The sequence below is a fragment of the Agelaius tricolor genome, unplaced genomic scaffold (assembly GCF_023055355.1).
Source record: "Agelaius tricolor isolate 1412-34295 unplaced genomic scaffold, bAgeTri1.0.p SCAF_14, whole genome shotgun sequence".
NCBI classification, from domain to species: Eukaryota; Metazoa; Chordata; class Aves; order Passeriformes; family Icteridae; genus Agelaius; species Agelaius tricolor.
In genome coordinates, this window is record NW_027269274.1 from 15,725,379 (window position 1) to 15,739,817 (window position 14,439).

General features: G+C 42.2%; 1 protein-coding gene across 2 annotated transcripts in view; it reads left to right on the forward strand.

Moving 5' to 3' along the window:
- The window catches only part of PRKCD (protein kinase C delta), a 60,333-nt gene extending 45,984 nt beyond the window's left edge, over positions 1-14,349 (forward strand). Inside the window, exons 5-18 of one of the 2 annotated variants that reach the window (XM_071439903.1) lie at positions 2,439-2,595; positions 3,240-3,271; positions 3,924-4,009; positions 4,295-4,424; positions 5,026-5,126; positions 6,327-6,423; positions 6,733-6,863; positions 7,516-7,689; positions 8,250-8,341; positions 9,831-9,893; positions 11,057-11,195; positions 12,030-12,218; positions 12,453-12,581; positions 13,817-14,349. In XM_071439903.1, the coding sequence (XP_071296004.1) occupies positions 2,439-2,595; positions 3,240-3,271; positions 3,924-4,009; positions 4,295-4,424; positions 5,026-5,126; positions 6,327-6,423; positions 6,733-6,863; positions 7,516-7,689; positions 8,250-8,341; positions 9,831-9,893; positions 11,057-11,195; positions 12,030-12,218; positions 12,453-12,581; positions 13,817-13,975 (1,679 nt within the window). In that variant the 3' untranslated portion in view covers positions 13,976-14,349. The remainder of the gene's footprint in view (positions 1-2,438; positions 2,596-3,239; positions 3,272-3,923; positions 4,010-4,294; positions 4,425-5,025; positions 5,127-6,326; positions 6,424-6,732; positions 6,864-7,515; positions 7,690-8,249; positions 8,342-9,830; positions 9,894-11,056; positions 11,196-12,029; positions 12,219-12,452; positions 12,582-13,816) is intronic. The other variant, XM_071439904.1, reaches the window with a different exon arrangement.
- The last annotated feature ends 90 nt before the right edge of the window (positions 14,350-14,439 follow it).

A 14,439-nucleotide genomic window follows, 5' to 3' on the forward strand; every position in this document is an offset into this window, starting at 1 on the left:
CAAAATTTAAAAAAAAAAAAAAGGAAAAAACCCAAAGTGATTAGTTTATATAATTACCCTCTCAAAGAAATAAGTGTCAGTCTCATGTATTTCTCTTAAGTTTGGTATCAGGGCTTCAGACAGGGAGGAAACACTGGTGTTTCCTATAAAAACAAGTTTTGTCAGAGACTTCTGCACGCAGTATCACCAATACTAAATTGCTTCAAGTATTTCAGCATGAGATGTTTGTTCCTCACCAAACACTTGGTTTGCTTGTTATAGACTTCAGAAAGACTTTTGTCTGGTAATTTGCTGCATCACAGGTGATCTCCTCAAAATACTGCCATGAAGCAAAAGGCCTTTCTCTGCTTCCTTGTTGATTAAATCTCCCTTAGCAAGACATTCTTTGCTGCAGCAAACAATGTGAGTGAGGTGTTGCTGCCTCTCAAGCACCTTGTTTCCCTTGCACCACACCAGTGTGGTTTCCCTGAAGCATTTGGGCAGCAGTGGGTGAGGTCTGTGTGTTTGCTCAGCAGGATTAAACACAGATAGCACACTTTGCAGACTGCCACAAGTTGAAGTGCAGCAGCTGAAGAGTTTGTGTTGGGTGAATTCAGCAGCCTGTTTGAACAAGGAGAAGGAATCCTGTTCCTGGAGGGGCAGGGGTGACTCAGGGACTGTCACCATGCACACTGGAAGGTCCTTTCAGGGCCTGTCTGTATGGGTTTTTTCCTGAACCAGGTGGCCAGTTTCTTAGAAAAGTACATTAATACCCAGTGGCAAAACCTGGAGCCCTTTTTTGAACTTTCTTTTCACTAATATGCTAAATCTTTCCTCAGTATCTGAGCTGATGATGCCGTTTCTTTTCTAAGACAGCACACACTGCTGCAGTGTGGCTGTGGCTGTGACAAATTGGTTTGGGGCACTCAGAATGGTGTCACATCACAGATTGTATTCCAGGTTCAGCAGTCTGCTGGGCTGGCAGTGGTGGCAGCCAGCTAAAACAAATGACAAGAACCAAGTGCATCTAGCAGCCAGAAAACCAGAGCTCCTGGGTAACTTTGTAGTGAGCTCAGGCACTGCAGTGAGTGTGACTTGGCAAAGGACACAAATCTGCTTCTGTCTGTGCTAAAAGCAAGGCTCCCCCTGATAGTGATAAAAGGCAGCAATGCAACAGAGCAAATTTAAAAAAACATTATATTGACAATGGGAAAAATGCTCCTCTGGCTTTTTCCTTACTCCATTGCTGTGGAAATTCCCAGCCTGCACACAGCAAGATGCTGTTGCTCTCAGCTTAAAAGCACTTTGGACACATGAACTATGTCCACATTTCTTCCAGGCTGGGACCCACAAACTGCCTGCCAGAGCTGATGGAATTAGCAGTTGATCAGCTCCTCATTGCTAGTTCAAGCCTTTATCTTTTCCTGCTGGATGGGATTGTCCCTCAACAGACAAGAAATGTGTTCTTGGGTTAAATCAGTTACCCAGTCTCTTGATATACCTGCATTGGGTTACCTCTGCTACAAGCCCCTGTGACTCAAAAATGCCTAGTTAAGTTAAAAGACTGAATAGTCTGAGTTTGTGTCTTAGTCTTACAGCCACAAATATGCATTTTTGTAAAAGAAACTCAGAAGCTTCCTTGGAAATGAGTGAAAATAACCATAACTTCTAATGAGGACCTGTGTGAGCCAGCTGGACTTGGAGCCTGTTTGTTGTTTTATTTCTTGGCCTAATGCTGCACATGATTTCTATGTGATCCAGTATTAGATGGTCCAGTAGAGGGGAGCAGGTGGTATTATTATTATAATACTGAATAATTTGACTCCATGGGGGCTAGAAGGGGAAAGGAATGAGACTGGGACTTGTGGAAAGATAAAACATGAATGCTATGAAACAGCAAAATGGAAACGTCTAACTGAAAATCTCCTTTGTCCTTGCTCCTTAATGATCCTGGAGACTGGAAGAAAGTCACCTTCCAGTAGGATGGTCCTGTGGTCACCCAGAAGGTCCTGCAGCAGTTCATGTGAATTTCTGCTGTGGTCCTAGTTCAGGAGGGCATGTGGAGCAGCAGTAGGAAAGGCTTCTGCTCACCTTCCTGCTTCTAATAAAATACTTACTCATATTGAACAGAAATCACAGATTTGTTTTTTCAAGAAACAACAGTGGTTGTCACTTCTCTATCAAAACTGTGCTCCATCCCTGCTCTTTGCTCTCAGTTCATCAGCTGAAGGCTTTTTCTGTGTGGGCAGGAGTGGGAAGTGCTTGCACAGAGCACCTTGGGAAGCAGTGTGTGCTCCTGAACCACCCCTGATGGACTGAAAGTCTGCAGAATGCAGGTGTAAAATGAACAGAAATATGAGTCAGAAACAGGAAAACAAACTGAACATTTGGGACAAGAAAATATTAACCTTTGTAATACCTGGAAGTATTAAAAGTGTGTCTTCTTGTGTCCCCCTCAGACTGCAGACAGTCAATGAGGGAAGAGGAGGGGACAGTAACTATCAACAGGAGAGGAGCCATCAAGCAAGCCAAAATCCACTACATCAAAAGTCATGAATTTATTGCCACCTTCTTTGGACAGCCTACATTTTGCTCTGTCTGCAGAGACTTTGTATGGTAAGAAAGAATATCTAAGCTCCCCCCAGCTCCAAGGGCCAAGTTACTGGGAAATTTGCTTCAGATTTACTCAGACAAAACATGACAATTAAATTTGGGTTGGGAAATTGAAGTTATATACTCAATAAGGGCATTTTTATACCTGAGAACTCTAGTTGTCTTTCACACTGAGAAATAGAGCTTGAACATTTTTGCCACTGAAATAATAGGCAGAAACTCCATCAGCATCAAGTGATATCTGGCCATGATCATCAGCAGCTCTGGCACAGGAGAACAAGAGGGGTGGGTCTGAGAAAATAATGGCCAGGTTTGAGATCTGAAGTGACTGATGGCAGCCTAGAGACCCAGAGAGGCAGAAGTTGGATCCCTTTCATAGTAAGGCTGGTTTTGTCCTAAGTTAGGTTGGGAGGATTTTCCATGTGATTGAAACCTTGTTGTTTCTGGGTTTTCCTCCTAATTTGCTGGTCTATCAAATACAGGATCTTACCTTCTAAGCCCTGCTTTCCTACAACACAGGCTTCTGATTACCAGAACTTGGAGCAATATATTAATTGATTGTTTGACATGGTGAAAATAAAATAAAAACCAGTCATCTTTTATTCCAGAAAATGTATTGATTTCTTTTTTTATAATTTGTTTTTCAGGGGACTCAACAAGCAGGGATACAAATGTAGACGTAAGTTGATTTTTTTTTTTTATTTCTTCTTATGCTGCTTTCCACATGAATATGGAGATCTTGAAAAAAAATTTGTAAATATGCATGGCACTATGCATCATCACTATGGGTAGTAGTAGAAGTTAAATATCAATTTTTCACAGTAGCCAAAGGAACCTATGATTCCTACCTGGGATTTCAGTATCAGATTTAGACTTAGCTATTCTTCTCAGAAGTGTGTAATGTTATTGAAAAGTTGCACTCATTTATGACAGCAGCTTTTTGTGAAACGTTTTCTAAAGTAAATTGCAACTATTGAGGGGTTTTACAGCTGAATTGAAAATCACCTTTGCCTTGGCATAGATCTGTGCATTACTCCAAGCAGGGAGGAGCTATCAAAGGGTAGAACTCAAAAGCATAATATTGTCCTTCTGTTATCAAATGCTGGGGGCATTGCTGATTTAGGTTAGAAATAAAGTTTATGGTAAAAGAAAAGAGGTGGAGGAACCAGTTTAAAGAAGATTATTATCCTGATAGAAAGTAAACTTTTGGTGTATATAGTGTGATCCAGAAGGAGTGTGATTTTCACATTCTGTCATTAAATGCAAACACCTCATCCCATGTATTTATTATCTGAATTAATCCTGGTTTTTTTCTTGTGCATGTCTTGAAGAATGCAATGCTGCTATTCATAAGAAATGCATTGATAAAATCATTGGGAGGTGTACTGGTACTGCAGCCAACAGCAGGGACACAATGGTAAGAGCTGAAACAATACATTTAGAGTGTGATTATGTAATTAAACATTGCTGAACTAACAAAACCTTGCACAGAAGCTGACAGCTCCGTTTGGGAGATGCTTGGCCGTACAATCCGAGGTTCTGTCTTTGCTTAAAGCTGTGCAAAGTTCTGTAACAGGCAGTGGGCAAAGCTTCCAAGTAAGAAAAGCATCTGAAAGCTCTGTGAGGGTGGGTGCTGTGTGTGGGCAGAGTCCCTGCTGGGCAGGGAGCAAGGCTGAGGTGACATGGCTGTGGCTGTGCTCAGTTCCAGAAGGAGCGCTTCAACATCGACATGCCGCACCGCTTCCGAGTCTACAACTACATGAGCCCCACCTTCTGTGACCACTGTGGCAGCCTGCTCTGGGGGCTGGTCAGGCAAGGACTCAAGTGTGAAGGTGAGGAGGAGGAGGGAGCTGGCAGCTCTGTGCTTTTCCAGTGTTCCCCCACTGGGACTGCTGGTGCTGCACGCTGTGCCTTTCCTTGTGTCGTGTAGGGTGGGGTTTGTCTCGTCCATATGGGGTGAAAAAGCTTTTGTACAAAAGAGAGACAGAGGCACTGGGCTCGTGGGACAGCTCAGCCAAGGTGAGCTGCTGAAGGAGTCAGGAGACACTGCAGAGGTGTAATCTTGAGCATTATCAAAATTACTGCCTTGGGAATAGCTGAAATTTGGAGACTGACTCAACGTAGCATCTCAAAGTGCATTCAAAGCATTTACTGTAAATATTGCTTTTATAATTCCCCCACAAAAAGGGAGTATGATCCTCATTGTCACAGATTTTGAGAATAAAGTAATGATGATTGGAGGTTTTTCCCTTGTGAAACCTTTTTTTAGCCTTCATTGTGTTAAAGGATAAAAACTACAATTTTGGTAGCAATGACAGGTCCATGTCCAGTCTGGTCTTAAAAAAGGGTTTCTGAACTGCCCAGAACAGCCCTGTTTGTTGTAATGTCAGCATTTTCCTGATGCTTGTATAACAATCCTTACATTTCTTTTAGAATGTGGGATGAATGTGCATCATAAATGCCAGAAGAAGGTGGCAAACTTATGTGGAATAAACCAGAAGTTGCTAGCTGAAGCTTTAAATCAAGTTAGCCAGGTAAGCTTTATTGCCATTTCTCAGGTAATTATTTGTTTTCAGAGCATTTGGGGGTTTTCACGTCATCTTTTCTGTATCACTTTTATGGGAAACTGTATTTGGAAAAGAGAAAATGCAAACAGCTTTGTCTTTTTTAATTTGACACTTATAGAGACTAACAAAGATATCAATAGCTTGAAACTCAAATAGGGAAGGGGATATGCCACTTAAACAATTTTTTAAAAGGTATATGGCTTCCTGAAATCCAATTTTCTTCTTCTGTAGTGCCAAGATTATTCTGTTCCTTTCTGTTTAGTGGGCTAATCAGTGACATCAGAAGGCTGAAAATCTGTTTTTACATGCTTCAACTTTAAAATTCCACTTGAATGATAAAATTAAGTGAATAAGGAGAAATATACCAGCTAGTCTCATTTTTTATTTCTCTGATATAAATATATATATATACACACACACAGAAAACCTCTCTGGAATTATTGCTGGCCCCATAGCTTGCATTGTTCATTTCCTGCTTCAGCATGATCCTTTGTGGTCAACTTCTGCAAATAAAGATTCAGACACAAGCTCTGAAATAAAACAGGAAAATATATCACAAAAGCCAACAGTGCTTCCTCTGAGATGTGTATTCCTAAGCTTTCACAGGATATTTACTTTGAGAACAGTGAGAGCTGTTGTGGCAGCTCTTTCATGACACAGGAGCTCAATCTTTTCATTACTGAAATTTGATCTCAGGGATCTTCCATATGTAAAAGTTGTTTCCTTGTGCTAAGGACACGTCCAGATATGACTTCAGCATGTCAGTAAAACAGTGATTCCCATCTCCTCTTTCACATCAGCAGACATCCAAGGGGACATTTTCCCACAGTTCAAATCCTTTCCACCTATGGTTCAAACCTTTAATAATTTTGTAATGAACAATGGAACATAGGCTGTTCAGGAATTTCTGTTGCAGTGTGATGATCCCAATAAATTTCAGTGACTTATTTTCTTGCAGTGACAGAAATTAAGCAAAAGCACTTGATGTGCAGCTGTAAAGGAGGTGACTATTTAGTCTGTGAACCAAACTTCTAGAGAAAAGATGCATACTGGGAGTTAATAATTAAAAAGAAAGGTTTATGCTACCATCATGTTACATTTAAAGCTATTACTCTATTTCTAAAGTAACAGTGCCAATATAATTTCAAATGTTCCCCCTCTCCCCAGAAATCTACACGAAGGTCTGATTCTGGATCTGTAGAAAGTGTTGGTATTTATCAAGATTTTGATAAGAAACATAAAGCTCCAGGAGGAGACACAACAGGTGAGGAAACAGACAATGTTTCAATACAGCCACTTACCTACCAGACAATTTAAGAAGTTATTCATTCTTACTTTGTGTTAGACTCTTTTTTATTAATAAGTGCTGTTAAAAGAAGCAGCATTTCTTTCTTTTTACCATCTCCTGGCCACATGAAAAGTTTACCCAGGACTTGTCCCTTATGTTTAGGTTCACCAGTAATTCCAGCAGCAGATGTATTGAAATGCTGTGTCAGTACCTCATTGTTAGCCAGGGCTCTGAGTCCTGCAGGGTTCCTGCATCCCCTGAACTCTCCCCTCCCTGTTTGCTCAGCAGATAACAGCGAGTATGACAAGCTCTGGGAGGTGAACTCAACCAAGCCAGTGCCAAGAACTGCAAGGAGAAAATTCAACATAGACAGCTTTGTCTTCCACAAAGTGCTGGGGAAAGGAAGCTTTGGAAAGGTATGTGACAAACTGAGAGTTCAGGTGTCTGCCTGGCTTGATCTCTGCAATGTGATGGGCTCTTTCCTTTAACCAGAAAGGTCTCACAGCTTCTTGGGTCAGTCATCTTCTAACAGCATTGTATATAGACATGTTTGTCAGAGACACTGGAAATTCATCAGCTGGATCTTGTGTGAACCCCAAAGTGATTATAGGGCACAGCAGTTTGTCAGTGTTCAGCATACAGGCAGAGAAATTGCCCTTTAATGCACATATCCAGTGGAAATGGACATTTTAGTTCTGTTCCCTCCACACAGAAGCAGCCTCCCAATGCCCCAGTGCAGTGGCAGGGGATGTTTGGGAGGGCAGTGTGACCTCCACAGGTTCTGTCCACTGCTGTCTCTGAAACTGCAGCTCCAGTGACAGACCAGTCTTCACCTGGCTGCTCTTTATGCACTCACAAGGCATTGACAGAAAAACTGCCTGTGGTACATGGTCCTTGAGCCCCATCTCCTCATCTGTGCCCAGCAGCTTCACCTTCCAAGCCTCCCTCATCTTTCCCATTTAAATGTGTCTTTTAATTGCCAGTGCATCACCTTTGGCTTTCCCTCACTCATACATCAGCACTAGCCTTTCCTACACGTGCTGTACTCTTCTCTTTCATTTTCTGTAGGTTCTGCTTGCAGAGCTGAAAGGGAAGAATGAATTCTTTGCTATCAAGGCTCTGAAAAAGGATGTGGTGCTAATTGATGATGATGTGGAATGTACCATGGTGGAAAAGAGGGTCCTTGCTCTTGCCTGGGAAAATCCATTTCTCACTCATCTTTACTGCACGTTTCAGACAAAGGTAAGAAAAATTTAAATGGTGACAGCAACCCAAGAGATTGAGCCTTTAATGGATGCTGATACCAGCAGTCAAATGAAAGTAATTTAGTGATACAAGAATTAAATGTCCTTTTCCTGTACTCTGTGCAATTCATGGGCCTAGTGGAAAGTAAATATGAGTATGACCAAACATACCTTGATAAGGACAGAATAAGATCAGAAAAACATCTATGTAGTCTGGAATAAGAAGGAGTTTAATTAAGTCCTTAATCTGAGTTTAATTAAATCCTTAATCCGAGTTTAACCCTCGGTGAAGGGAAAAGGATGACTGTCACAGATTGAAATCAGTAGGTCTGTTTCAGTGTGTGTTAAGTCTAGAAACCCACAGAATACAGGACCAGATATTTATATTTACAAGACCAGGCCACTCAACTCTGTAGGAGCCTCATAGGGGGTCCATGAAACCAAAAATCCTTCAGGAGAAGAGGGAGGTGACAGCTTGGTCCCCTGGAGGCACATTGCTACTTCATTTATGGCTGGATAGCACCAGTAACTGTTCCATTCCCTGGTTATCTGCTAAAGGATCACTTGTTCTTCGTGATGGAGTTCCTGAATGGGGGAGACCTGATGTTCCACATCCAGGACAAGGGGCGCTTCGACCTCTACCGAGCCACGTGAGTCCTCAGCCCTTCACTCCCCACCTCCATGCATGAGTTCATCTCTGCCTCCATGGCCTCTGGTTCTGCAGCTGCCCCTCCTCACCTGCAGTCAAGTTGCAGTGGCTGATGGTTGAAAACGTGTTTCTAGGCACTGTCTGAATGCAATGAAGTTCACTTATTGATGTGTGGAGTTGGGCTTCCTTAATTTACATAGCAGTGTGATGTTGTACTTTATGGGGTGCTTGTTCCTGGAGGTCCAAAGTAAATTGCAACATGAGCCAGCAGTAAAAAGCAAAAGGTACAGCTTCAGTGTACTTTAGGACAGTATTCTGATGGAAAAAATTGGAAAACAGCATGGGGGGGAAAGATTCAGCACTTATTTACTGCTGTTGCTAAATTGACATGATAGTACAAAAACCTGTATATTCCATGAGATGCTAATTAAATGGGTAAGCTCTTTGTTTAGTAAGTGCACTTGTGACTGTTATCTGTGACTTATATTTTCAGCTCCAGTGATGTTTAAAGGATGCAAAAATATTCTATTATTGTTACTTTAGCTATCATTTTTAGTTTGAGGTCAGTTTCTACTTCTCTCATCCAAACTATGGGTGTTGTAATGGCATGATTGAGGGGGTTGCATGTAAACCTTAAGAAGTAACAGTGCAGAGTACTGGACGTGTCTGTAAGCCCCAGGGAAATAACCTAAATTATTTCTGTTACTGGCACTGCACGAAGGGTTGCTGACTGGATGGGGTCACAAGAAGTCTGGCATCAACAGCAGCCAGTTGTATAGGTCAGCTCCCTTCCCACTCTCCCCAGCAAAAATGTGGATAAAGCCCCTCCATCTTACCTGGATCCCAGCAAACATCTGTGCATCTGGCATCCTCTCTGGGTGTATTCTGTGCTATTTGTTTTGGACCAACATTCATCTGCTATACAGAAATTGAAATAGTTTTGTATTTTTCCAATTTGAAAAAAAAATGATGCTTTTTGGGGCAGAGGGAAGCATTCTTTCAGATTTTCCTTCATTTCCCCTAAATGATCACCTCTTTCTTTTGAGGAGTGCCCCTGAAGTGATGGCATTTTTCAGGCAGGTGCAGAGGGATGGGTGAGGCCCAATTCTAACCTTGCCATTGGTGCCCAGTCCCTCCTGCAGCAATCCTGGGGGGCTGAGCTCCCATAGCTCCTTTCAAAAGGCACGTGCCTATCACTAAAACCATACAAAGAGTTTTTAAAGAGGACAGGGATGGAGTTCCCTGAGGGAAGTGGGATGAAGATGACAGCAGTTGCTGCGTGTCCCCTCTGCTGTTTGGTGTGTGACACTGCCGATGTGTGGTGAAGGGATTACCTTGCAGGTTACAGCATCTGCCTGCATAAACACACACACATTGGGATTTTTACAGTGCTTCTCACTCCATGAAAAGATGCCCACAGCATTATTTTGGCTACCTGCATTGGCTGTTGTAACTGAGGGAAGATTAAAAGATGTTTTTGGTCTTTTCAGGTTTTATGGAGCTGAAATTTTATGTGGGCTCCAGTTTCTTCACAGCAAAGGCATTATTTACAGGTGAGTACCAGCCAGCTCCAGGCTGGGACCTGGGAATTGCCTTAGCACTTCATGCATCTTTGAATTCCTGACTGATGTAACAAACACAAGCTGTCTGTCAGAGATCTGATGTAGTTCCAAGGCCATTAACATGCCTGAGATCAATCTTTATTTGTGTGGTTTTTTCCCTTGGCAACTGGAATGATGGAATGGGATTTGTGTTACACAAAAGCAGTTTTGTTTCAGTTATTTTCAAATGTTGCCTTCAAATCATGAGTCTATTTAGTGTGGAGGTGAGGGAGAGGCTCCTTGAGCAAACCACTGAAGTCAAAGTTCCCTGCTTTTGCCTCTTGGTGAAACCACAGCATCGATGCCTCTGCCTCACCAGGTGAAGCATCAAGGGCCAGACCCTGATCCACTGCTGGTACTGGGAACTTCAGTTACCCAAGAGAAAAGACTGCCCCGTTCTTATGTGAAATTCTCTGCTCTGTTTCAGCCCTTGGTAAGCACAGGGCTGTTCAGTTTCTCTTCAGCCTGCCCTCCTTGGTATGTGCATTTGCAGCCAGATGGACAAAAAATGCAGCATGGTCAAAGGGAGGGAATGTAGCTTTTGGAAACTGCTGGGAAAAAAGCTCTTTCTTGGTTGAATAGTGTTGTTCTGAGAAAAGACATGAATAGGACCCTTCACAGGCCGTGCCATAACACATGAACTTGTGCTGTAACCAGGAACAAGTCACAGGTAGTGCTAAGAGTTGGGCAGGTTTCAAACAATCAAATTCCTGCCAAAGGCTCTCAGAATCCAGCACAATCCTCCTTTTGAGCCCTGGAGCTGGTGCAGCACTGCTGTGTCAGCTGCTGGGGCATAAACTCACGCTGCCTTCCAGCAGCAACAGAAGCTCTGGCTGTGCTTCTGCATCTGAAAGCAAATGTGGAGGATTATAAGGTCACATTCTCTATATGCACCTCAGCCTCTTCTTTTCTTTGACAAGAAAGAATTCTTCCCTTGTCCCTCATGCCTTCAAAGCACAGAAGTACCATTTTGGATGGATTGTGTTGATGGATGATTATTTTTCTTGAGAAGCCTTTGTGTGTGCAGCTGAGGAGGTGTTTATCAGTGAACAAACTGTGTCCATCTGATTACAAAAACGACTTAAAGCACAACATTTTAAAAACACTTTTTGCAGAGACCTAAAACTGGACAATGTGATGCTTGATAAAGAAGGCCACATCAAAATAGCTGATTTTGGAATGTGCAAAGAAAACGTTGTTGGTGACAACAAGGCGAGCACTTTCTGTGGGACCCCGGACTACATTGCCCCCGAGGTCAGTATGGCACAGACACTGCTGGCATGGATTGAGTGCCCTGATGTGGCACACAGCTGCTGTGATTCATCCATCACCTGCTTGTAGGCTAATTGTTCAGAAAAGTCCAACTCTAATTAGAGGTAAAAATCAGAGAAAATATGGTATCTCTGGTTTTTATAGAAGGTACTTCAGATTTTAAAACATTCTGTAGCTGTAAGTTAAAAAAAAATGTGGGTTTGGAAAGTTAAAATGCTCAGGTTTTTAAGAGCTGGGGATTAGGTGTAGCTAGCACATCCATGAAGCTCCTGCAGAATGAATCTATATGGGCACTGCAGATGGAGAAGAGACGTGTGCCTGTGCAAACAACCAGAATTCAAAACAAAAGGAGCTTTTAAGGGGAATCTCACAGAGTTTAATTCTGTGTGTTAGTTTGTTGATTTTTTTTTTTAAATCTCATGTGCAAAGCAGCTCAATGAAGGCATTTAGCTTTTAAAGCTATAAATTATATCAGACTTCTGTAGGAATCTCCTTTGCATCACTACTTGTTTCTCTCTTCAGTTTGTAATGAAACTAGAGAGGATGTTTTTTACGTCTGTGGTTATTTAAAGTTAAGAGAGAAAATTTCTGAATGAGAGCAAAGACCTGTCCATGGAGCTGGCCACATTCCCACAAACAGCAGCCTGGGGTAAAACCACAGCTCTGCATCAGTGTCCACAATTTCCCAGAGAGATGGATTTTTATTTTATCCTTAAGTGCTCTCGTCATTAAAGATTCTCTCTTGAAAAATCTCCTGATTTTTGGGATGTATTGCTGCTTCCTGCCTCTTACTTGGATTCCTCCTGTGCGCCCCAGATCCTGCAGGGTTTGCGGTACACGTTCTCCGTGGACTGGTGGTCCTTTGGGGTGCTGCTCTATGAGATGCTGATTGGCCAGTCCCCTTTCCATGGGGATGATGAAGATGAACTGTTTGAGTCCATCCGAGTGGACACCCCTCACTACCCACGCTGGATCACCAAGGAATCAAAGGATATCTTGGAAAAGGTAGGGCTGATGGTCCTTGGGGTGCTGGTAGTGCCTCTGTGCAGGGACAGACAGATCTCCTCATCAAGGAGATGTTAATCAGCAAATTGCTCTGACAAAGGGAAGGCCAGGTTAGATTAATTCCTAATGCTCTGTTTGCTGTCAGCACCTCGAGTTGTTTTAGCACCAAACCTGTAATTCTTGCACTGCCATGCACCTTTGGAGCAGCTCTTTACTGGGTGTCTTCTCCTGCAGCTCTTTGAAAGGGATCCAGCAAAACGACTTGGGGTCACTGGCAATATCAGAGACCATCCTTTCTTCAAAACAATCAACTGGACAGCACTAGAGAAGAGAGAGGTGGACCCTCCCTTCAGGCCAAAAGTGGTAAGTGGGTTGTTCTTTGTTCTTAGTAAACAGCAGCCATAGGGTAAGGGGTGAATTCTGTACCTGCACAAAGGATCCCACTGCCATTTTCTCCTCACATTTTACAAATGAGAAAGTTGTGTATCTGTAAGCTCATTGTGCTTGGATGGTTCAGTTATACACAGGTGCACTGTACTCCTCTGGCTGCCCTGAGATCTTCTGTTAAGACTGTCCTCCTATTGGTCTCAAGGAGCTTTGTGGATAAAATGTTCCTGAGAACCATCAGATAGCTTTGATCTCCATTCCCCATGTGTTAGAATGTTCACAGTTCCTCACAGTTTGCTTTTCTGAAATGCCACATGGGAGGAGCAGCAGTAGCTCCAGGCTGCTCAGCTGGTACCTGCTGCAGGCACCCTGTGCAAGGATTAAATCTCTGCTGCTTCCAACTCACCCAGGCATCTCCAAGGGGGCCAAGAAGCAGCATTCTCTAAGCTGCTGAACTTGGGATTCATGTACATGCCTGATGTTACCTGAAAAAACACCTGCAGAACAGACTGTAACTCAGTGTGTATCACAGTGGGATGCTGCTGCTCCAGCTCACATGGTTAAAATCCCAAACCAGTGTTTCTCCAGCCTGTTCCTAGAACGGGTGAAAGGGTCTGGAGGCAACAGTCTCTTTAAATTGTATTCTATGGAGGAGAGCTGCCCCTTCAAACACACAAGGTTTTGTGTTGCTTGTTCCCAGAGAAGTGGGAAATCTTTGGTGGTGGAGAGTGTAAAAGAGTTTCTAGTTACATGAATATTTATTAAACACAAAACAGCTGCTGTAGGGCATTGCTTTATTCTCTGAACAAGTACAGCCTGAAAAATGTTCTCAGGAATTGAAACATTTTAGTTAATGGCAAGAAATGTTGGTCTGATGTGTAAGTTAATGCTGCATTGCTCTTGTCAACAGATAATCTTTGGGTAATAATCCAGTGTTATCTCAAATCCAGGTTTCTTCTCCAAAGCAACCTGGGTTTGGTTTTTCTGTTTCCAACAGAAAACTATTGTGGTTTCCAACTAACAATAAGAAAGTGCCCAGTTACAATCTTATAGTTTTGTTAAAATAGGTTAAAATTAGATTTTTTTTTCTCTAAAGTAGGGGAAGGAGGGAGGGAGCTAAAAGGCCAACTTCACAACATTTTGTATTTAAATAATTTGCTCCTGAAGAAAAGACAAAATTTGTCTCAAACTGTCTTTCCTCTCTAATACAGAAATCAGCAAGTGACTACAACAACTTTGACAGAGAATTTCTGAGTGAGAAGCCAAAACTGTCTTACAGTGACAAAAACCTGATTGAGTCCATGGATCAGTCTGCATTTGATGGATTTTCTTTTATTAACCCAAAATTTGAACAGATCTTGAACAAGTAAGTCTCTGAACAGCTGGACTTGAAAGCAGGGTTACAAACCCAGACTCCCAAGTGTTAATGCATTCCAACGACGTCGATACTTCAGAATAATACACCCTAGTGTGATGAATTATGTTCAACTCCTGATTTATTGGCAGTGTTTTTATGCATGGTTGGGTTTAAGGTATGTGAATCATGTGCATTATTTTCTCTGTTTGGGAAAATGTAAATTCTGTTTGGTACTTGAATGTAGTTATGTTATATATATATGTGTGTGTGCTGTATATTTTGCTCAAGAGAAGACATTGGGGAACAGAAGATGTCTTTTTAAAATGTGTTTGAGCCCTTGGTTCTTTTATTTGTCTTCAATTAAAAGAAAGTTTAATGTAACTTTCACTTACGGCTCTATGATTTTTAACAATATACAATTTAACTCCAGTGGTCTTTAAAATACAGTGATCAGTTGGTCAGCCCTGATCACTTTCT